Below are 24,442 nucleotides of genomic sequence, written 5' to 3'. Positions count from 1 at the left end.
GGGAGGGGTGGGGTGACTGGGTGATAGACACTGGGGAGGGTATGTGCTCTGGTAAGTGCTGTGAATTGTGCAAGACTGTTGAATCTCAGATCTGTACCTCTGAAACAAATAATGCAATATATGTTAAGAAAAAAAGAAGAAGAAGAAGGTAGCGGGAGGGGAAGAATGAAGCGGGGGGAATCGGAGGGGTAGACGAACCATGAGAGACGATGGACTCTGAAAAACAAACTGAGGGTTCTAGAGGGGAGGGGGGTGGGAGGATGGGTTAGCCTGGTAATGGGTATTGAGGAGGGCACATTCTGCATGGAGCACTGGGTGTTATGCACAAACAATGAATCATGGAGCACTTCATCTAAAACTAATGATGTAATGTATGGGGATTAACATAAGAATAAAAAATATATATATATATAAAAAGTAATGTAGAGACCTACTCTAGGGTTGCCACTTTTTCACGTGGCCAGGTAAGGACCGGTAGCTCTTACTGTTACCAAGACATCAAAGGGTGTAAGTTACAAAGGAAGTAATTTCAGACCAAAGGAAGGGCTACTGGCAGCCTTGCAGTAACAGCCAGACCAACACGCACACAGACACGCACACACACACCACTGCACCTGACCTCTCCGCTGGTTTGGTTAGTGGAGGGGCGGGCCTGGCTTCCTGCTGCGAGCGCCTGGCCCCACACGGTGCCCTCGTCAGCGAGCGGGCGGGCAAGCAGGGCACGGCAGCAGGCGCCGCGGAGCGTGCGGGTGGGCTGGCCCCTGGGCCCGGACAGCCTAACGTGACCTTTACAACAGTCAGGAGAGCTCCCGCGACAGACACGGAGGGAGGCAAGCGCTTCCGGGAGGGTTAGAGCTTCGTTTGATTAAATTCCAGCACTTCGGGCGCCTGGGTGGCTCAGTTGGTTAAGCGACTGCCTTCGGCTCAGGTCATGATCCCAGGGTCCTGGAATCGAGTCCCACATCAGGCTCCCGGCTCAGCAGGAAGCCTGCTTCTCCCTCTCCCACTCCCCCTGCTTGTGTTCCTGCTCTCGCTATCTCTTTCTCTGTCAAATAAATAAATAAAATCTTAAAAAAAAAAAAAAAAAAAATTCCAGCACTTCATCGCGTGGTTTGCAACAGCTAGCGAGCAAAGGTAGCTTTTGGAAATACAGGCAAAGCTTCCAGAGCCCGGGACCTAAGCTAGAAAGGCAAATGCCGGTCATCTCTGACTCTGTTTGGAGTCCCGTTTGGGGGTCCACAGCCTGGGAACCCCTGGCTCAAAGCGCTCAAAGTACACATTGGCACAAGGGTGGGGTGTTTGCTGCACTCCCCAGGAGCGTTGGTTGCGCTTTCTTTGGCGGAAAGAGCCCCAGGCCTGTGAAATTTGGAGGTTGGGATAGCGCCTCCTGTGTCCAGTGACCTTTTCCTGGAAGCTTCCATTCTGTTCTCTAGACGCCCCCCTCTTCCACCCCCCAACCCCCCACCTAGACACAATCCCGCAGCCTCCTGAGTGTTAATGACTGATAGCCACGGGAAGATTTACTTTCCCAGGCACACTGCAGCTGTGAAGGGGGCCTTCAGTGAGGGCCTCAGACATCTCCTGGCAGGAGAGCCCTTCCCAACCACAGATGCTCGCGGCCTTGCTGGGGCCCCCGCCAGCTGATGCATCAGGGAGAGGATCCACTCTAAGACCTTTACCCAGGAGCAACTCGCCCCATTTGGCCCCATTGGTGAGGTGGGCACATGCTCCCCACCCAGCATACCCGTGGGGTCGACGTGATTGTGGATGTGTAAATGCTTCGTGATGCAGGGCTGTCCTGTGCCACCGCCTGGGTAACCACAGCCCCAGGACACCCTCTCACCCGGCCTGTGGCCCTCCTGAGCCTGGGCCAGGGAGAGGCCCTGTCGGCCACCTGCAGCCACATAGCTCTTTGATGGATGCTTGCTCTAAGGCCACTCCTTCCCCCATCCCGAGTCCTGTAGGCTCCAGGGTCCCTAAGCCTGTTCTCCTCCCCACCCAACCCAGGCTCTTGTCTTTTACTCCCTTCCTGCCCCTCCCTGGCAAGACGTGTGGAACCAGAATCACCAGGCTTTTTCCTGCTATTACTATCCCTCCTTCCAGGAGAGTGGTCCTGAAATGGGGTCACAGAGACTCCAGGACAAGGGCAACACAAGGCCAGGAACCCACCCTGCCCAGCGGGCAGGTCAGACTCTTCATCTTTGTGACTTGTGGCTACCTCCGCACTCTCCGAGGGCACTGGAGAAAGTGGCATGCCTACCCATTTCTGGTTCCTATGGTGGGAGCAAGGTCATGGGCCTCCTCTGGCCACTACTCTGGAGAGGGTCCTAGGCCTACTCTAGAAGGGGACATGCCTAGCTCCCTGGACACCTGTGCCCCTTGCCTACCAAGCCAGCAGAGGGCAGGGATAGATGGTGCGCTTTGCGTCCCATTGCCAGGGACCCCCTCCCCCACTTCCTAGTCAGTGAGGAGCTAGATGGAGGCAGGTGGTTGCCCACTCCCCTTCTCAGGGAAGGACAGAGGAGCCCTGGCCCTCCCGAATTTCCCAGGCTCCGCTGACCCCATGCTTGGCTCCCCATCTTCTCTCCAAGAGGAGCCAGTGTGGAGGGCAGCTCGGGGGGATGGGGGACAAGGTCGGGCTGCTAAGTGGACCGTGTGCAAGCCAGCCAGGGCCCTGGCTCACCAGGCAGCCGCCGCAGCTGCCCTTCAGCCGGGAGAGGGCCAGGCATCCCTGTGAACGCCATACCTGAATGGGCACATTTCACTGGCGATGGCCCCTCGTGTGCAGGAGCGCGGTAGACAGTGCGGTTTCAGGATGGCACAAAGCCCTTCCGCCCACAACTCCCGGCCGATCTGCAGAAGCGCCACAACAGAGGAAACTCATTTTCAGCACGCACAGTCAGGGCCGTGGAAACCACGTTCAGCAGCCACCCTGGCCACCCAGGCTGTGGCTGTGAAACCCACATCGGCACGCAGAAGCCTCCACACCTGGCCACGTGCTCAGAGGGTTCCGGGCAGTGCTGGCTGGGCACACGATGCTGGGTAGCCGCACGCAGCTGGGCGTAGCCAGGGTGGGCTTAGCTGGGCTCCAGGACGGGAATTCCACTCTCCTAAAGCACCATGGGTTCAAGAGAAGGAGCCCGTGGCCACCAGTGACTCCCAGTGCTTCTCAAGGACTGCTGTGCTGTCCCCGTGGTCTACAGGGAGACCGTGGCATGTGCTGTGTGGGGAGCTGAGGGCAGGTGGAGGCTTCCTGCTGTCAAGGTCATGTCCCCACCCCCAGCCTTCCCAAGACCCCTGCAGGTGAGGGCTCTGGTACAGAAAGGTGGGGTAAGACCAGAAACAGCTGGGACCAGGGCCTGCTATCAGCTCCTCGGCAGGAACTAGTTTCTCCAAACCCTCTGCTTCCTGATGGGCCAAAGGGGAAGAAGGAGGCGAGGCTGTGCAGGGCCATCTTGGTGCAGATGAGGTTACCATGGGCAGGAAGGACCGCCTCACGGGATGTTCCAGGCAGCCGGATGTCAGTAGGAAGCAGGATACCTGGGGAGGTTAAACCGGGGCTTCTGGGGATGGAGAAGTGGGGACAGGGCAGTGCTGGTCCTGGGGTAGCCGTATGGTTTGTTTATGTGTTTGTCATAAGAGCTGTAGTCTCAACTCCCTAGGACCCAGATGATGATTTTATCCCAAACACTTCTGCCGCCTTTGAACCTGATCCTGAGCCTGTTTTCACAATGCACAAAAAAGAAGCTGTGCTCGGCCTTGCACAGCTTTGGCTGCCGGTCCCTGACACGGGCTGCATCCCAGGTGCAGCCTGAACACGTCTCCACAGCAGGCTTGCAGGCCTCCTGATGTGGGAGCCATTTGTCAGCATGCTGACTTCTGCTGCGCACGTTCCCTGCCTCAGCCGGGGACTCAGGGACCCCTGCAGTGGCTCCAGCCTGCGTGAAACTGTTCAGTTGTAACCGTAAAGTCATTCGGTGCCACAACCATAATCAAAACACATGTGAGATCCAGATCAAGGGGTCCCTCCCCTAGCTAGGAACAGTCGTGCCCAGACCCAGGGGCATCTCCTGCCCACCTCCCCCCACCTGGCAGGAGGGCCCTGTAGGAGGGTGCAGAGGCACCGTGTTTAACTCTTAAGTTGCCTTTCTCAAACTTGTTATCTGCTTGAGGACGAGATCCGGGTTTGTTTCCCGAGTTTATCTTTGCTCCCGTCTCTCTCCAACCCCAGTGCATTGAAACGGGGTGGCAGGAGGTAAAAGGCAGTGTTCTCAACTGCAGGTGCTGGTCTTGTCACCGTAACTCTCTGGGCCTCTGTTTTCCTGTCCTCCACGTGGGGACAGCCCTGCCGGTGGCATCCATTCCAGGATTGCCAGCCATGCAGAAACACCGGGCAGCTTGCCTGCCGGGCCTCTGCTGCCAGCCTCCGAGTCCCTGGGAAGTCGGGGAACGGCTCCCCCGCATTTGGACTGCAGGCCAGCTCTCCAGTATCAACCCACCAAACGATGCTTGTATCAAGTTATAGAAGGCAATATTTTAAACCTTTAGTTTCATTGCTCTCCTTGTGATTCCTTGTTGGTACTTCTCTGTTTTTGAGGGTGTAGGTGTGCTCCCTCCCAGGTTCTCAGACAGGTCCCTCCTCTGGATCCAGGGCAGTGGCCACACCCATTGCACCCTCAGAGGCCAGAGATGTCATTGAAGCCTAGAATTTTTCACACTGATTTTCCGACAGTTCGAGTTGAGATGTAAGCGGGCATATTTGCCTACGGCCAAGCTCCCCCAGGAGGGGGTGTTGACATGGCCAGTGAGCGTGGGAAAGCAGGACACACGTGGAGAAGGGGAAGGAGTTCCTTCCTTTTGGCTCGAGCTCAGGGGGAGCTGTGGGAGAGAAGGCTGGGAGGAGGGCGCCGGTGGGGCCTCATGCCAGGCAGGTCGGGGAGAAGGAGGCCTGCACAGGGGCTGCCTCTGGGGACCTCCCCAGGGAAGAAGCTGCTGATTCCATGAATCATGAAGTCCTGCCCGGAAGCAGTCTCGACGGAGACAAAGAGGAAGCGGGGGATTCCGAGGGGGACAGGGGCAGTTTGGCTGTGATGGTAAAGATGAGGAGAGGTGGATGAGATTTTGGCTCATTCATCCCTAAAAGGGACCATTCACTCAGGCAGCCTGCAGCCCCCGCATGTGCCTGGCAAGGCAGGACCCGTGTCAGGTGTAGCGAGAAGCAATTTGCCAAGGGTCAAGATGTGGAGATTTCCAAACTGACAGATGGCGGAGTCGTCTTTGGAGGGGAAACAAGAGGCATTTTTCTTACCAAGATCTGTCCTTGGACAAAGCATATATTACAGGGCTCTGTCTGAAAGATAATTTAAAGAACCTACCCAAGACGAAGAGAGAGATAAATATCCCATACAAGGAAAAGAGATTTCTCACATCCCAATATTTGGAGGCCGTGCATCTTGCCTGACACAGGGAAGGTTCCAGCAAAGGCAAATGAGTTGGTGTCTGTGTCACAACAATGATCGTAACAGACCTTCTTCTGAGGTGTCCCCCTCCCCTGTCACATGCCTTCATCAAGACCCCACCACTGCTGAGAACAGCAGGTGGATCCAAGGCTGGTATTGGCAGGAGGGCATGACGGCCGAGGCCCTGGGCAAAGTTTGTCCCTGTCAGGCCAGGGTGAGGGAGGAAGGGCTTCCCCAAACCCCACGGTGTAACCCCCCAGATGGGGGTGAGTCCAGCCAGGGCTGCATCCTCATGGGCCCGCAGACCCCACCCTTCTGGGAAAGGCCAGTGGGAGGACGGGCACCATCAACGGGTAACGAGTAAGTGTTTTAGGGCCGTGCAAGTCCCCTCAGTACCTCTGATTGTGGTTATTATTACCACAGCTCATGCAGGTACCACTCTCAGCATTTGGGGCCAGATAATTCTTTGGGATGGGGACTACTCTGTGCATTCTAGGATGTTTAGTAGCATCCCTAGCTTGTAGCCACTAGATGCCCCTGCAGAAAAATACCCTATCCCTTAGTCGTTACAACCGAAAATACCTCCAGACGTTACCAAATGTCCTGGGGTGCGGGGAGGGGAATTGGCAAAATCACCCTAAGGTGAGAACTGCTGACCTTTGTCAAAATGGGCCTTCTCTCAACCTTCTGCCGTGAGGGGCGCTCCCCTTCATCTCCATCTGCACCCAGCTTCCGTTCAGAAGCACAAAGCCTCTGCCTTGTCAGAAGCCAGGCCTCCACTTATTCTCTGGGGGCTCCCCGCTCTCACCCACTCAGAGGCTTTACTTCTAAAAGCGCCCCTTCTCTCTTCTGCATCATGAAGTTCTCCCTCTCCCTTTGTTCATTCCCCTGGGCTCGCAGACATGACACCTGGAGAAAAAAATTCTTTCCCTGACCTTCCACCCACCATCCATTTCTCTGCTCCCCTTCATGACAGAACTCTTGTAAAGAACTCCCGTCGACTCAACCTCCTGTTCTCTCTCAGTCCGATCCAAAGATGACTTCATTCCTCAGTGCTCTAATGAAACGTTAGAGATTCCAAACGTCCAGGTCCCAGAGGCAAAGCCCATGATCAAACCTCAGTTGTGGTCTGACCAGAGCTCCTGGCAGTGTTGGATGCAGGGAACCCTCAGCCTCCCTCCTAGGCTCCTGCTCAGGCTCTGCCTGACCTCTGCTCATCCTCCTTTATTGATTGATTGATCTGAGAGAGCACAGGCCAGAGGAGAGGCAGAGGCAGAGGGAGAAGCAGGCTCTCTGCTGAGCGGGGAGCCCGATGTGAGGCTCAATCCTAGGACCCTGAGATCATGACCTGAGCCGAAGGCAGACCTCAACCGACTGAGCCACCCAGGCACCCCGGGCCCATGGTTTTAAATATCATTTAGACATTGGTGGATCCCAACGTCTTGTCCCTGGGCGGGACCACTCTTCTGAGCCCCAGGCTCATTTAACCAACCAACCACCCACTCCTCCAGCCGCCATAAAAGAAAACGTGGATTTTACCTAAAATGTCTGCTCTTTCTCCCTCAACCTATCAGCAAATGGAACCAACACCTGCCCAATTTTTCAGGCCAAGATCCCAGTATTTATCCTTGATCTGTCCATTTCCCTCAATCCTCCCCACCCCCCAACCGATCAGAAATCTGGCCCTGCCCCCAACAGGTGTCCCAAATCCATCGGCCTCTCAGCACCTCTGCAGTCACTGCTGTGGCCCAAGCCACCGACCTCCGGGACACAGGCTCCTAGCACATCCCCCGGCTTCCTCTGCTGCCCGTTCTGTCCACCCTCCACCCCTTCCTGAGCCCAGCTGGCCCATGTGCTCCCCCAGCCCCGTGCCTTCCCGAGCCAGTCAGTGGTTCTTGCCGGTAGTTGCTCTAGGGGTGAGAGCCAGACTCTAATCTGACGGATGGAACCTGAGAGAGGTCAGCGGGGGGCTTCCTTGTTCTCCCAGCTCACACGCCAGGAGGACGCCCTCCCCCACCGTACGATGTAGCGCCTGCCCGCGATGCCCAGAGCTGTCCAGTGTGGCCACACACTGAGGGCGGAGGGCACAAGGAAGAGAGCCTGAGGGCTCGATGACATCCTGGCACCGGGGGATGAACTTGCCCTGGAAACTCCCACCAGGGCCTCCCCTTAGGGAGATGACAGCTTTTCCTTACTAGTCAGCCCCTTTCCAGTCAGGGTTAACGCAGTGGAAGATGTCTCAACCGATGCAAAGATGGTCTTTAAAAGCATAAGTCGGACCAGTGTAGTCTCCTGCTTAAAATTCCCCAAGGGCTTCTCACGCAATAAAACCCCAAGTCCCCACCATTGCTGTGAGGCCCTGCCCGCCTGGCTCCTGACCACGCGCCTTCAGCCTCACCTCTGACCCCTGTCCCCAGAGGCCCCCTCCCTCCCTGCTCTTCGTGCCCTGCCTGTGCCCATAGCATCACCAGCTGCTGAGGGACAGGGCTCCTCCAAATTCCAACCCTGAACCCCTGCTGCCAAGGCCCAAACCAGGCCACCAGAGGCCAGCTCCCCCCACTGACCTCCTCTCCTTCCAACAGAGGGATTCAGTGGGGCTCCCTGCCATGTTAATGCTCAGTGGCCAGAGCAATGGCTGCTTCTCAGGTGGACCCTAAAACCAGAACCCAGGGATTCCCCCAGGGAGGGGGTGCACAGAGTCTGAATATAGCACACCCTGGACCAGGACGTGGTGGGCCCAGGTCCTCAGGAGGCCTGCTGGTCAGGGACAGAGGCTATGAGCAATGTTTCCTTTAAAGACAGAAGCTGCCACAATAGCCAATACTGTGGAAAGAGTCAAGATGTCCATCGACAGATGAATGGATAAAGATGTGGTATATAAATACAATGGAATATTATGCAGCCATCAAAAGGAATGAGATCTTGCCATTTGCAACGACGTGGATGGAACTGGAGGGTATTATGTTGAGCGAAATAAGTCAAACAGAGAAAGACATGTATCATATGATCTCACTGATATGAGGAATTCTTAATTGCAGGAAACAAACTGAGGGTTGCTGGAGTGGGGGGTGGGGTGGGAGGGATGGGGTGACTGGGTGATAGACACTGGGGAGGGTATGTGCTCTGGTAAGCACTGTGAATTGTGCAAGACTGTTGAATCTCAGATCGTACCTCTGAAACAAATAATGCAATATATGTTAAGAAAAAAAGAAGAAGAAGGTAGCGGGAGGGGAAGAATGAAGCGGGGGAAATCGGAGGGGTAGACGAACCATGAGAGACTATGGACTCCGAGAAACAAACTGAGGGTTCTAGAGCGGAGGGGGGTGGGAGGATGGGTTAGCCTGGTGGTGGGTATTGAGGGGGGCACATTCTGCATGGAGCACTGGGTGTTGTGCACAAACAATGAATCATGGAACACTTCATCTAAAATTAATGATGTAATGTATGAGAATTAACATAAGAATAAAAAAAAAAGAAAAAAAAAATAAAGACAGAAGCTGCCAGGAGCTCCGTGGGCCCTGGGAGCAGCCGAGCCCTCAGCCAGGCTCAGCGACCCCTCCTCAGGAGGTCATCAGAGCTGTGGCACGCTCAGGAAATTGGAATTGAAACAAAACAAATACACTGATGTAAGCTGTTCTCCAAAATGGTTTGCTGATGCCTGTTTACAAAATGCAGGCATGACTTAGCGTTCTCAAGAGACTAGATAATTAAACAGAAAACAAGCTATATTTATAGATGCTCTTGCAAGGCCCATTGGCTCCTCCCCATTGCACTTGTGAAGCTGGGTCCCCGCTCCGAGAGGCCGTGGCCTGCACTGCAGGGTGGAGGCGGGGTGAGGCGTGCCTCAGGGATAGGCCCCCCTGTCTGGCTTCTACTGCTCAGGCTGCAGCCCCCAGGGACATGGGGAGAGCAGCCTGGACAGTGGAGACTTGTGTCTGCCCCTCTTCCTGGGCTAAGGTTTTTTATAATAGCAATGCTATATTTTAGAAATCCTCTTGAGTCTTATTCACTGAAGAGTCCAAGAATATGGTCATAATCTACTGTCCAGATCAAATGCCTGAGGAAAGTTTAGAGGGTTATCAGTCAGGACAGAGATGGCAGATCAAGGCTCCCAGCCCGCCCACCTCAAGAACTGTCACTGTGTTATGCAAGAGGTCAAGCAAGGAGCATGGGAGGGAGTCACTCCTGACACCCCTTTCGCGGGGCTCCTCATCCCAACTGCTTGCAAGCCCTGCCCCTTCCTCTTCTCCTTCCCCACCATCCTGGCCTAGCTCTCCCTGCAAGACAGCCCCAGCCTCCTACAGGGTGTCCCTGCATCCTCTCCTCTCCCCCAGCGGCCCATCATTCACACAGCGGGCCCGAATGATCCTTCTAGCATGCAAATCAGATCACATCCCTCCTTGACTTAAAATGCTCCAGTCCTCCAATCCTCCATTGCCTTAAATTAAAATCGGTCTTCCATTAAGAAGCAATGGCCTGTTCTGCCTGGCTGTGTAGCACCTCTCTGACTACGTGTGTGCCCACACACCTGCATCGTTCCCTGTGCTTCAGACACACTAGACTTCTTCAGTTCTCAGAGCACAGTAAGCCCCCATCCTACCCCAGGGCCTTTGCACGAGCTCTTTCTCTGACAAGAATGCCTTTTCTTCTATTCTTGGCCTACCCGGTTTCTTCTCCTCTTACGGATCTCCACTGAAATATCTCCTGCTCAAAGAGGCTTCCACCACCACCCCAACTTGCATCTTATTAGGCCTCAGAGCTCTTCTCTCTCTCGGCATCTTGCTCTTCCCATGCACAGTGTGTATTATCCTGGATCCTTTATTTACACATTCTCTCTCAGCCTACCCTGAAACACCTCCCCGCCCCCCCAGCTGCCCTCCTTTCAGCAGGGAGTTTGGATACTATCTAATGACGAAAGCAGTAGAAATGGCTGTGGGGTAAGAGAGTGAGCTCCCTGGACAGGAAGTGTTTGGAGGACTGGAACAGAAGTCAGAGGATTCTGAAGGTTTCTGACCTGAATGACTTGGCCTCTCAAAGGTCCGTTCCACATCTCATTACACTTTCTTCTGTGGAAATACATTAACTTGAATTTCTTTGTCTCCAAAGGGGTGTATTAGGTAATCAACACCAAATGCTATAGAGACCCAAAATCCCAGTAGCATGATGGAGTAAAGACTAATTTGTTACCCTCATCAGTTCTGATGGGCTTAGGCAGCAAGAAGGAGGCTGTGTTCTTTGCTCCCACAAAATGTACACAGTCTCCACAAGGGGAGAGAAGAGAGTGTGCATGATGACTGCATGTGTCATAGCTCTCCAGAGACCCAGAACCAATAGGATGCATGGATGCATGGATGCATGGATGCATTCCTATTATAAGGAATTGGCTCACATGATTGTGGAGGCTAAGATTCCAGAATCTGCAGTTGGCAAGCTGGAAACCCAAGAGAGCCAACATTGTGAGTTCCGGTCTGAAAGCCTGCAGGCTTGAGACCCGGGAAGAGATGATGTTTCAGTTCAAATCCAAAGGCAGGAAAAGACCCGTGTCCCATCCAGAAGGCAGTCAGGGAGAAGGAGCCCAAAATACTAAAACTCAGAATACTGAATACAAATACTAGCAATAGTATACTACTACTAAGCATACTCAGCCTTTTTGTTCTACTCAGGTCTTCAGTTGATTGACTGAGGCCCATGGACATGCTCATCTCCACCAAGAGGTTGTCCAGGAGAATCTAGATCCAGCCTTTGACATCTGTATGAATTTTTGCAAATTCTGAGTAACTAGTGTTTAATTGTGTAAGATACTACCTTCTTTTCTTCTCCCTAAACCTACCAGGGGAATAGGCAGTAAAAATACTCTCCTTTTGCAAATCCCTTGAGCAGAGGTGTTTCCATCATCTTCAGGAATAGACTTGGCAGGGCACGAGAGGTACACAGCCCAGCCAGCCTGTCCGAGGCCACGCCAGGCACAGACACCAGCCAGGGAGGGAGAGCTGACTAGGAGACCCTGGGCTCTCCACCCCAGACCCCCGTGCTTCCGACTGCCGCCTCTGCTCTGTGCCACACCCAGGGCACCCGAGGGCACCCCAGGACAGTGAAGTCACAACCCTTGGGCACTGAGCTCAGCTCTGACTTCCTTCTCCCTCTACCACAATCTCCTTGTGGGTTAGTTTTCCCAGAGCTAGAAGGGTTTTTTAGGCCAGATGATGCCAAACAGAGCCATGGAGCTCAGAGGATGCCCAGCTAACCTGCCCCTGCATGGGCCCCTCCTGCAAACAAGGAGAAGGCCACATCACACAGGGGCTCCATGGGAGTGAAACGTGGGTCTGTCTACTGCGTCCACCCCTGCAGGGCCCACCCCGGGCACCCAGGAAGGACTCGACCAAGAGAGAGCAGTCAGGCTGTGCAGATGCCAAGGGCTCTCCACGGGAGTCCGCGGACAGGCTCCAGGTGCCTCTTCTCCCCACCCCACATCTGACAGTTGGCCTCCCTGCCAAGCCACAGACTCCAGGTCAGCAGGATCCGGGCCTGCTCTGCTTGCCGGCATATTCCCACTGTATTGTGGCACATAGTAGATGCTCAATAAACAATCGTTGAGTGAGCACTACCCACTGCGTAAAACTGGTTATCAAGTCCCTTCTTTGTGCCAGGAATTGTATAAGGTGCTGAGGATCCAAATGAGATCCTACAGAGAGGGTCTCTGTCTGCAGCTTACAAAGAGCAGAGCAGAGCTTAATAACTAAACTGTAAAAAATGGTTGCAGCAACACCAAGCAACATAAGTCAATTGAAAAAGTAAATGACCCACAGATCTGCAGGTAATTAACAAGTTTATTGCCATCCCCAAAATGAAGCAAGCAAGAGGGAATATGACAATGACAGGAAAATTGAATCAGATCATGCCTAAAGAAACAGGAAATTTTGGACGCATGCAAGGCTGGCTGATCCAGAGACACCTCTGCAGGCCAGACATGCCCCAGTGCTCAAAGCACGCGTGTCAGGATGAAAGGGTCCTAAGACAATCTGCTCCTAGCCCCACAGCTGCCAAGTGTCTCTAGATGTGTGCAAAGAGCTCCAAGACACAGGAGGCACGGAGTACCCCCCCCAAACACCTTCCCGCAGGGCATGCCAAAGCAGCCCCACCCTCTAAGGGCCGGGTGAAACTATTGGGTCCAGGAGATGTTGAGATGTCACCTGTCCCCTACATGGTCAGGAGACATGGGGCACACACCCTCCACCTTTGTTTCTGTCCCACTCACCAACTTCATAGTGTGACCCTGGTCTCAGGAATGAGACCAGATCGGTCGAGTTTGTCAAACAGGCACCACGCCTCCTGGGGTGGGGGGCCTCCCGGGTCATACTAGAAGCACCTGACTTTATGGGAACAGTGTGAGAACAGGCTGCAGCTACAGAATATGTCTAAGCGCCCGGCCTGGGGTCTCTCCAGATTGTCCTAATTCCCAAGCAGGCTCCTGAGCCTGGGTTTACCCTCGGAGGCTCAGTCCAACATACTGATGTGTAGGCAGGTTGATTGAGCTTTTGACAGAGTCTTTCCACCAAGAGCATCATTTGAAAAAAATAGCAAATATCCAGGTAGGCATGTGTCCCATTAGTGCATTTCTAACATAAGAAAACTAACACAAACTTGACAGTAATTGGAGAAATTTAATTTCTATTGCTGTGAAGCACCAGAATCCTGCGTGAGAGGCTGCTGATGGTTTTATGAGTGTCTTATCGAGTTCAAGTCAGTGTGAGAAATAGCGCCTGAGATTAAGGGAAAGCTGTAATAGGAACTAAAACCCAATTCTCCCGAGACTGAAATGTTATGCCGCCTGCTTTTTGGGAAGGGTGTTAGCCTGCGTCTGGTGGGCACATTAATCCCCTGCGGCCTCCTCTTCTCTGCAGGCTCCCAGGGGCACGGAGAGCGTGGGTGCCGGGAGGGGGCTGAGGTCTGGCGTTTGCAACATCTGTGTCTGGAAAACCAGATATTTTACTGGTCTGGTTGCAAGGGCCTAGAGAGCGAGGCAGGCGTCTCCCCGGAGACTGCTGGCAGCCAGACGTGGCCTGCAGCCCACCTGCTTGCTGTGTGCCGGGCACCGGGGCCCCACACATGGTCGTCAGGCTAGGTGGCACACCAGGGTCTGTCTTGTGCTAGCCCAGCCTTGCCGATGTCGACAACAGTTTCAGTGTATCTGTGCCTCTACGTCCCGGGGGCAACAAGGGGAAGCCCATGGATATCAGAAGGCCTGGCTCACGGGGACACAGATGTCCCCAACTCCCTTGCCCTGCTCTGATCCCGTGCCAGGCGGCCCTCCAGTGCCAGTTCTTATAGCTGGAGCCTCCTCTCTCTGCGGGCACCTCTACGGCTCCTGCAGGGCCCCTGCCACCCACAGCCCAGCCCTCCCTCCCTGCCCCACACGCTCTGGGCACAGGGCCGACCTTGTCGCGTGGTGCCCGCAAACCTCGACAACCCTCCCGAAGAGCAGCCCGCGGGGCCACAGATGGTGAGACACCATGGGAGCAGCCCAGCCGCAGAAGGACGCCTTGGGGGCCCTGGTGCAGGCGCCGCCCTGGAGAGCTGCACGGTGCCTCCTTCGCTCCCCCCCCACCCGGCACTCCTGGCCCCACAGAGCAGAGCGCAGGTGTGAGTAGACCCGCGTCTCCTGCTCTGCATGCGTGCCCAGGCGGGGGCAGAAGGCCATGCAGGGGCGTCCCCACGTGCCCCGCCCAGGGTGAGGTGTCCCCCGTGCCGGCCAACCCGGCCCCCAGAGCTCGCAAGAGAAGGGCAGGCCGGGGGCAGCCGCAGGAACCTGAACCAGCTTTCAGTTCTGCTGGTTCTCCCTGTCGTCACAGTATGGCCCCACTTCCCTTCCCCTGTCACCGTGCACCCTGGCAAGCCTTCCAGGTGGGACTGGGAAGGGGTAGAGGGAAGAGAAAGCCTTCTCTGTGTCTCTGTAGCAGTCATAGGCTGCCAATCCGCCCAACATACCCTTTCTGTCGGGACATTTGTCCCCACCTCCAACCACCTGGCTCCTGGCCCTGTGGTGGCCACAGGGCCCAGGCCTCGAGCACGGGTCAGTCCTATGGCCTCAGGGATGGCTTCACGGGAGAACACAGGAGGCACGTCTGACAGTCAGAGTTCTCTCCTATGCTTGTTTCCTGGACTCTCAGGAAAGATTTGGTCCCTTTCTCTGGGGTCCCATGCACAGGGACAGTGTGAGTGTGGGGCCACCCCTGGGCGTCTTGCAGCCAAGTAGAGCGTGCCTTGTGGAGGGCCCCAGACATCTACAGCCTCCTCCACCCCTGCTAGATTTCCCAGTTACGAGAACTAAGACCACCCTCCTTTTTTTTCTCTTAAGGGCGTCCAGCATTTCTGAGAGTTTCTGTTGCTTAAGCCTGAGAAGGTCCTGACAAATTCAGCAGGAAGGTGTCTTTCAATCTTCAACAGATAATCTAAGCATCCCCTTATGTTAAAACTTCAGGGTCCCTTGGGGCACCTGGGTGGCTCAGTTGGTTAAGCGACTGCCTTCGGCTCAGGTCGTGATCCTGGAGTCCCGGGATCGAGTCCCGCATCGGGCTCCCTGCTCAGCAGGGAGTCTGCTTCTCCATCTGACCCTCCCCCCTCATGTGCTCTCTCTCTCATTCTCTCTCTCAAATAAATAAATAAAATCTTAAAAAAAAAAAAAAAAAAAACTTCAGGGTCCCAGAAACCCTCCCTGAGCTCATCTCTAGGGGCCGAGAGAGCAAGGGTCTCAGGATAGACGAATAGGATGGGGGTTGGCGGGCACCGTGGTAAGTAATGTGGGAGGAGAAGGGGGGGCAGGCAGGCACTGTTCTGAGTTCTGTGCGTGATGGGAGCTGTGGGCAGCTTTTGAGCAGGGCTGTGCTCACGGGAACCTGCAGAGGTGAGCACACAGGAGGCTGCTGGTGTCTGGGGTGGAGAGCAGGGATTCAGGGGGTCTCCTGAGGGAACCCCCCGCGGGCTTGGCAGCTGTTGGTGTTGCCACCTGAGGCGTCACCGGCAGCGCTGTGGGCAAGTGGGCAAAGAGCAGAGGCAGATGGCACTGGGGGGCGAGGGAAGGGGCAGCCAGCCAGCGCCTGGCAGGACTGAAGAGGGTCTGCAGGATTGTCCGCTTAGAACCACGTCCTCAGAGTCCCAGAGCCCAAAGCAAGATGGGTCCCCAGAGCCCTCCTCATCCGATCCCTCGTTTTACTGATGTCTGAACCGAGGCCAAGTGGCAGGAAGGGACCTGCCAAAGGCCACTTGGCTTGTCACCAGCAGAGCCAGGCCTGGAGGTCAGCTGTCCAGAGCCACAGTCCAGAATCTTCCCCGCTCACTCGAGCCCCAGCCCACGATGCTGTCTCGTTTCTCACTCGGGGAAATGACCATGGGAGGTCACTTAGCAGGGAGGGGGGCCTGCCTGGGGAAGGCGTGTTGAACAGTAAATAATTGGGAGTAAGGGCAGAAGGAGAGTTTGGTTGCCACCAATCTCTTCAGAATTTTTAAACCAGTCAGGGAATATTGACATGCATTAAATCCAATAAAACATTCATTTAATTAAACTTTAAGTGATCCAAATATTTGCCGTTTGGTTAATATTTGTGTAGCTGACAGGAGCAGAATTATGATGGTTCTGTCAGTATTCACGCATTCTAATTTTGCATGAGCCTTTCCTACGCGAAGTGCACATCTTCAGACATACAGATGATCAGGGAAGCACTGAGGAAGCAGGCTGGAACCAGCTGTCCCAGCAGCCTTCCCACTGGGGTTTTTGCTTCTTTGTTTGTTTGGTTGTAGCTCTGTGCTAACCTCTTTGAAGTACATGACCTTGGGGCCACGTGGAGGATCTGACATTGCACATAGGTCTTACATTCCAAACGAGACCCCAGCCAGCCAGAATACCTCACCTCCCTATCCTCCCCCCACCGCCCCCCCGCACTCTCCCCTTCCATCTACCCAGACACCCCCCCATCTTTTAAGGCAGTGGTTGTCAGGGCTCAGGGTACCCTGAGATGCTTGCTAAAACCAGGATGCCCACCCTGCCACCAGAGATTTATCAGCCTGGGGTAGAGGGGCAGGAATCTGCATTTCTAACAGTTGCCCCCCTACCCAGGCGAGATGCAATGCCGGTGGGGGGGGTGGGGAACCACACCTTGAGAACAGGACTCTGTAGCCCAGGAATGGCCCGCCTCCCCCAGGGACTGCTGCCTGAGGGCTCAGTGGCTCTTTCCCTTGTCGTTGGACTAGAGTTCCAACATGCAGAGAAAATGTCCTTTCCTTTGGTGACCTGCCTGACTTCTTCCCAAGCCCCACCCACCAGCGCTGGGAGGACAATGCACCTGAATGTTCAGGCCATTGTAAAGCTTAGTCCGAGCGGGTCGTTCTACCAAGTCCACATTAAGTAATGCTCTATCTAAGAAAAATGCTTCATGCCTGCAGTTCCCACCCCGCGTCCCCAGCTGCTCCCCAGACTGGCTTCTGAGTGTGGACAGAAGCACACAGCCGTCCTCTGCCACCTTCGGTCCCCCGTGCCGACTCCCAGTTGCCCTGTCTCGGGTCCTCTTGGCAGGGGTCATCCCAGGTTCTGCTCTTGGTCTGGGCTGTCTCAGTGTCTGATGTCCCCCCACAGCTTGGCCTCCAGCAGCCCCCACTGGCACTACGCACCCCTGGAGGTTCCAGGGGCATTCCCTTAGGGCCTTGGTCCTCAGGCACAGAGGTACACAGCACCTCACGGGCCCTCCAGTGTGTGGCCAGGAACCTTTGGACCTCTCCATGCCATTCGGGAGCCCAGGGGCCTCTGGCTCTGTGCCAGGCCTCATGGGCTCACCCCAGGGGGGAGGGTGGGGAGAGAGCTTCACCCCCTTCTAGAGCCCGCCTTGGTTCCCCTCACCTACATGCCAACAGGCACACCCTTCTCACTGGTTCCCTCTTTCCCACAACGCCCTGGGAAGAGGAAGGGGTCTGTGTTCTATTTCCACAGAGCCTCGTGGCTCGCCCGATGAGGAAGGAGTACCTCCTCTACACTCGGGGACAATCTGGGTTCTGAGTCCTAAGGGCAGCAGAGCACAGAAGAAGCCAGACCCGTGTAGCACATCCTTCTCCTTCCCTCTCTCTGTCCCCTCTGAATCTCCAAAGCCTGGAGCTCGCTATGGAGGATGAGCGCCTTCTCTCTCCTGCCCTGACCAATAAGCCTCATGACTCAGAGGTGGGAGGGCAGCAAGCAGGACGTGATTTAAGAGGGAACCTGAAATGCATCACTTTAATGTTTGTAAAATATTATGCTGGGTGCGTCGGCATCAATCACTTGGTGCTTATCTTTCCCCCTGCAGCTCTTTCACGGAGAGTCACATTTTTCCTGCGTGTGAGTGTCCCCGCTCCATGGGCCAGTTGGCTCCTTTCCTTCCTTATTTCCATTTTCTCTGTGTTTCATCCATCCATTCAACAAGCACTGATTAAGCATCTAGTGTATATCTTGTTCATCTTCGTGAGCCCAGGGCCGGGCCGCTGACTGTTTGTGGCGGGGATAGGGCTTCACTAACTCAGGATCTGACCTGACTGGACTTGCTGTCACTTCACCTACTTTGCAGGGCGTCACACCCGCTGGGGTTTGCGATTCCCCTCACCTCCCCCCCCACCGCCTTCTCCTCCCCACACACGCCGGCAAGAGGGTGCAAGCAGAGACATGCTGCCCAGTCACAATTCAAAGGGGACGCACCGAGTCACGGAGCTCAGTCCCCAACTCTGTGCCTTGCCCCACCCCTGGCAGGACCCCCAAGACCCAAAAGAGTAATAAGAGTCAGGAGGGCTCCCAGCATTTTTGCTGGCATCCCAGATAAGCGCAGACCCTCAGAGCCAGCCAGCCCGCCTCGCTCAGCTCCTGCCACCGTTGCCTGCTGCCCCAGGCGCTCTGAGCTGTAGATCTGGGGGAGGAGTAGGGAGAAGGCAGTCCTGTCGCTGGGCTGGTGACTCTCCCTCCAAGCCTGATCCCATGTCGGTATATGAACAGCCTGAGTCCAATTAACTTTCGCATAAATCCCGAAAATCTCTAAAAGCCTGTGATTACAAGCAAATATTTTAGACCCTTCCCATTTGCCTGAAGAATGATCCGTCTTAATGCCAGTTAGCAAGTATAAAGTGGCAGGATTAATAATTTGTACAGCCTGAAGTACGCTTCAAAAAATTAAAGGCTACAGCGCATGGTTGCTGAACAGAAATCCAAATCCAAGTTCAAAGAATCCTCAGACAGAAACAAACCTTCAAAGGTCAGCCAGTTCATTCCCCAGACTTCAGACAGTGCAACCTTTAAATTGCCCCCAGACGGATGAGAAACCTGTCAGCTCAGCCAGCAGACCTTGACTGCACTTAGCAAGGCCCAGACTTCAGGAGGCCCAGGAGCACAGAGCAGGGCGTCCACCGCGCATCTGGCCCCTGGTCCCTGTGTGACAGCCCACATGCTTGGCTCAACTCATAAATCCATAGCCCAGATGGTTTCCCTATGCTTGCTATGGCTCCTGACTTCTCTGACTCTCAGAGCCCTTTGAACATTTCCCGTAAGTCGCGGCCCGTCCCCCAAGAAGGAGAGTGCGTCGGTACGTTTAGACAGCAGGCCGTAGCAGTTTCTCGGGAGCCTGCCAGCCTCCTGCCGGGAACCCCTGTGGCCGTTTGCCTGTGAGTGGTACTCCCCATGCTGGGTGTGCACCTGATGACTTTCTCCTTGTCCCCTGCAGAGGTGGTTCAGCTCAGCCTCGCGCCCGAGGAGAGGGTCAGTGTGGCCACAGTGACCGTGGGGCTGAGCACCGTGCTGACCTGCGCTATCCGCGGAGAGCTGCGGCCACCCATCATCTGGAAGCGCAATGGGCTGGCCCTCAACTTCATGGCCTTGGAAGACATCAATGTAAGTGGCTCGGCTCTGACCCTGAACGCAGACCTGCCCCAGGGAAGTAACCTGCAAATCGCCCGTGGCAGTGGCAGGGTGAGAGGGTTTCATTTTAACATCCCACGTTGGATGCCTTTCAAGCCTGTTGTCGGAGAGCAGGAAGTACCAGAAAACCCAAGTCCCACTGTGTGCAGAGAATAGACTGGACGTTTGCTGCAAGCCTGCCAGCCAGACCCACAATAGGGAAAGGGCGCGCTGGCCGGGCAGGCAGGGCAGGCAGGGCAGGAGGCCTCCGTGCAGGCTGCGGCAGCAAAGGCCAAACAGTGGGCATGGGAATGGAAGGTGAGGGGCTCAGACTGCATGACAGAGCCCACCGGGAGGGAGGACCACAAGCCCACAGCAAACGTGGCCAGACGGGAGACAGTGGAGCGGGGAGGGCGTGTGCCTGGAAGAGCCAGGGGAGACTGTGGATCGCACAGCTGGGGAGGATGTAGACAGGGGGAAGAGAGGGAATGGGGGTTCCCTGTGGAGGGCAGGAGTGAACCGCCCAGCTGGGTGGGCAGGAGGGCGGGCACCAGGTGAGGAGGTGAAAGGAAAGGGATCAGGCCAGTGGCCTGCCCTGGGGGCCTTGTTGGCTGGACGTGGGAATGTGGATTTGATGAGGGGAGTGGAAGAGAGAGCAGCTGAGCACCTGCAGCCTACCGTGACCAACAGGGATATTTCTGTACTGGGAGGCCCATGCAGCCTGGACTGGGCTCCCAGTGTCACCCCAAACCAGCCTCATGACTTTGAGCAACATCTTAAACCACCAACCTGAGCTATCAGAAAGGGAATATTAGCAGTCCCTCCCTTCCATTGGGCTTGAAGAATAAAGGGCATCCTTCAAGTATATGGACTGGCCCAGGTTTGGCCCAACGAGCAAGATGGCTTCCCAGAAGTTCACTGAGAAGACAGAGGGATGTCACTGATGTAGGGCCCTACCAGGATAGCTGACAGGTCTTAGCCACGGTAACAGGCATCTCCATTTCAGGCAGAAGAGGAGGCAGTCCTGGTCTCCTTGGCTTAGGACAGGCAAGCTGGCCCTGAATGGGGTGCTTGGCCCCAAGAAGGAAGACCTGTGGGATGCGTGGTCAGTTCCCACGAACATCTCTAAGGTGTTGAGGGAGGGACTAGGGCAGCAGGAGCCTGTCTGGGCTGTGTGACCCCATGAGTTCAGCAAGCACACAGGGCCAGGGTGCTCCCACAAAGAAACCAGTTTGGACTGCTGAGATGGAACACCATGACAGCCATCACGGAAGCCCCAAACTGGAGTGAGCCTCCACAGGAAGCAGTGAGCTCCCCATTCCTAGAGGCATGCAAGTTCAAGCAGGACCATGGTCAGCAATGCTACTAGCCACACGAGGGCAGCTAAATCCCATGACCTTGAAGATTCCTTCCAACTGCGAGACTGCTTTGTGGGGAGAGAACCCAGCATAAAATTCTGTAGAAACCACCAAGCTGGGACTCTGCTACTCACTAGGCCCTTTGTTGCACCCTGCAGATCATGGGGGAAGCAGATAGGAAGAGGCGGGCCAATGTGGGGATGCTATCTTGGGCACACCTGGGCGAGGAGTCCCCTTCTCCCACCCCTGTCACGTGGGGCAGGATTATTTCCTTGCAGTTTCCCCACGGAACTGAGCATAGCCTGAATCCTACCCATCTCCGAATGTCAATGCCAGCACAACCTTGGTGGGTGCTTGATGGACAGATGCCGAGTGGGCAGAGTCCTTTGTCTTCTGAGCCTGAGATGCCCAGGGCTTGTCTGGGATCTTAGCAAGGAGAGGTGGTGTCCTGTTTGCAAAGACTGGAGTGGGGGAGGTGCAAAAGCCCTAGGGGTGGGGCATCAGCTTTAAACTGTGTTTGGCCAGTGGTGATTAATTCAAAACTAGGACAGGTCCGCCCATGTCTGTCTGAACATCCATGTGCGCTTCTTGATGCTCTATTTAAAGACACCAGAAATAAAGGCGGAAGCAGAACTCCTCTTAATGCACTTGCCATCGGTTAATTAAATTACTTTGAGTGTTTTTCCCCTCCCTTGAACATGCCTCCAGCATCAACTCAATTGCATTTCTACTTTTCACAGTGAGGTTAGCAATTTGGGTTAATTGTGGGTGCAACTAGAGATTAATGGCCTCTTATTACCTCCCTGGAAACACTTGCTGCTCATGGTCAAGTCAGCAGCCTGCGAACAGGCAGGGAGGGCCCTGTGCTGCCCAGAAACCCCCACGTGAGGGCGCAGGGCAACACCGGCCCCACCAGGGATGCTCACGGGATGCATGCAGGTACGCGCCCCCCCCCACACACACACCCCTCCCTCTGCCTCAGGCCCAGAGGGAGGCGGCACGGCACAGACTCTGAGGGCAAAGGGACCCGGGTTGAAGCCTCAGCTCTGCCACTTCCTAGTTGAGTGAGCGTGGAAAGGGCACTTGACTTCTCGAAGCTTCGGGGTCCTCCTCTGTGAATGGGGGATAAATAATAGCTCCTGTCTCATAGGGTCAGAGTGAGGGCTGAATGAGAAGACACATGGGATGCTCTTAGCACAGTGTCCCGTGCTAACTACGATCACTGTCCTCATCATTGCTGCTATTACTTATCTTACTAGCCTCATTATTATTACTGCCACCGCTGCCAAACTACATTCTCGGCACCTTGCAGCCCGAGTCCCCAACAAGCAGCCCCGGGAGGCTCCCCAGGCAGGGAGATACGACCCTGGGGTGTCCACATCATCCTGGGACGCACTGACGAGCCACCTCCAGCAAGTCCAGAGCAGCCCTGGGGAAGCCGCTGAACTTCTGTGAGCCTGCGGGGGACTGGGGATGATGCTGTCCTCACGCAGGCATTTCCAGGCTGACCGTGTGTGTGAAGCGCCTAGCCCCGTGCCTAGCACACAGCAGGTGTTCCTAAGTGGCAGCCCCACTCTGGGGACAGGGATGACAGCAGGCCCAGGAGGAAATCAGGCAAGAGACGAGGAGGGCATGGGGATTGGGGGGGCATGGTGGGGAGTGGGGGGCGGCCCCGATGGAACGAAGATCGGGGATTGCTGAGTCCTAGAGCCCCCCTCGGCGTGCGGCGTGCCCACACCCGCCCCCGCCCACCGCGGCCCCAGACGGAACGCCACCGGCCACTGTCCTTGGCGCCTGGTACAGGAACACCGCACCTACAAAGCCCCAAGGCAGGCAGATGAGAGAGCGCCGCGAGGTGTGGGCCTCCTTTCTTTGTCATTTGTACAAGACATCTTGATTGGCAACAAAATATTAATCACTTTTTCACTACTCTCTTAATGAGAAGCTTTCATGGGCAACAAAATATTAATTTGTCTTGTCTTATCTGTTAGGAGTTCTGTTAATGAATTCAGTCACAGAGCTATTACAGAATGCCATCCTAATGACACATGTAATTAAACTTTTCTGACTTGCAAACATCAAGGATGCCTCGAGCATCAGGATTATATTTGATCAGAAAGTAAATGTAGCCCAGAGCCAAGGGAGGAGGAGCCTCTCGGATTCCCCACTGAGCGGTGTCACTGTTAGGAGGGCTCCGGAGTCACCCGATGTGTGCATGGCTGTCCAGATGGTGTACACGGGGAATCAGCCCCTGGATCCGCTAAGTGCCGGGGACTCGCAGGCCCTGAGCCAGAGGGTAGAGCAAAGACACTCTTCCCAGCCCTGAGGGGGACCACGTATCCCCAAGCACAGAATTACAACACAGTATGGCATGTTCTCTATTTAGATGGAGGAAGCTGGTTTGGGGGGCCAGAGGAAGGAGAAGTTCTGGCTTCAGGGGACAGGGATAAGCAAGAAAGAGGTCTAGAGTGACAGGGTGGGGCCAGAACCTGACAGGTTTTGAATGTTAACCTGAAGGATCTTGGCCACTCCCTGTGGGCAGTGGGAACCATAGATTTTTAACTGGGGAGTGACACGGTCAGAAGTTTGTCCTGCAAGAGTCCGGAGCCCCTTCTAGCCTAAGACTGCATCTGCAACCAAGGAGAACCCCAGATACATCAGACCCAGAAGCGAAAGGAGCCTGCGGGGTGGGGGAGGGGTCTGCCTCCTCGGTAACTTCCCTAATGGCCGGAGATCATACTGGAGCAGCCGCCCAGGCTGTCTGAGCAGAGGCCGCCAGGGGGTTTAGCGTGGACCTGGTGGGCCCCTTGAGGATGCCTGAGCCACCCCTTTGCAGGAGGCCTGAGCCTCACTGCAGCCCAGGGCCTGAGGGACGGGGCCTCAGCTGCAGCTGGGAAACCCGCCCCCCCCCCGCCCCCCAGGAGAGTACAGGGCTGGGAACAAGAGCACAGAGTCCCCAGAGATGGGCAACAGCACCAGGAATCCTGCCACACCTCTAGGCAAGGGGGCCTTGGATTAGGCCTCCTCCCACAGCCTCCTCCCACGGCCCACTGCAGACAGGGGACCAACGAGGTTACCCTTTGAAGACGCTCCAGGCCGTGAGGTCATACAGTCCTGTGATAGGACAGGGACCTCTGGGACACGGGAATCCCCCAGAGAAGCGAGGAACACCCCTGACCCCACCGGGCCCCTGGTTTTTTCACCTGGGCCACAGAGCCTCGGCCTTCCCCAGTGAGCAGCCCCTGCCGGCCCTGTCTCCTGAGGGCTCACAGCCAGGCTTTGGGGGCCCATCTCAGAGGCAGATCCACGCACCCCTCCCTGTACCCTGACCGCCATACTAAGTATTCTAGGGGTTGAAAGGGAAGGCTGACTTACTTTCTGCAGGAACTGAATGTGCAAACCCCTTCTGGGCCTCAGCCTTCTGCCCAGACCGCGCAGCAACCTCTCAGGGTGAAGTGAAGTGGCATCCCCAAAGCTAGTCGGCACGTCCTTCCTCCACAGTTATCACCTGCCCTCCCCTCATGACTGTCTTCCTCCCTGTCCCTTATTACGCCAGGGACCGGGGACCTGCCCGTGAGGGGAGCAGAAGCAGGGAGGGGACATCCCTGGAGTCACAGAACAGAGCTGAGCTGCCAGATCCTTGCTAGGGTTGACGCGGGAGTTCTAACCCGTGTCTGGGGGCCAGGCATCATGCCGGTCCCTTCACGAGCAGCATGTCATCGCCCTCT

The 24,442-nt window shown here is 55.5% G+C and overlaps 1 protein-coding gene across 1 annotated transcript in view; it reads left to right on the top strand.

The window, feature by feature from the left end:
- The window catches only part of FSTL4 (follistatin like 4), a 542,960-nt gene that overhangs the window by 467,318 nt on the left and 51,200 nt on the right, over positions 1-24,442 (top strand). The window contains exon 7 of the mRNA XM_035014126.1: positions 19,184-19,350. Within this exon, the coding sequence (XP_034870017.1) occupies positions 19,184-19,350 (167 nt within the window). The remainder of the gene's footprint in view (positions 1-19,183; positions 19,351-24,442) is intronic.

The sequence above is a fragment of the Mirounga leonina genome, unplaced genomic scaffold, assembly GCF_011800145.1.
Source record: "Mirounga leonina isolate KUSES-001 unplaced genomic scaffold, KU_Mleo_1.0 Mir_168, whole genome shotgun sequence".
NCBI lineage: Eukaryota > Metazoa > Chordata > Mammalia > Carnivora > Phocidae > Mirounga > Mirounga leonina.
This window is presented reverse-complemented; position numbering and strand designations above follow the sequence as displayed.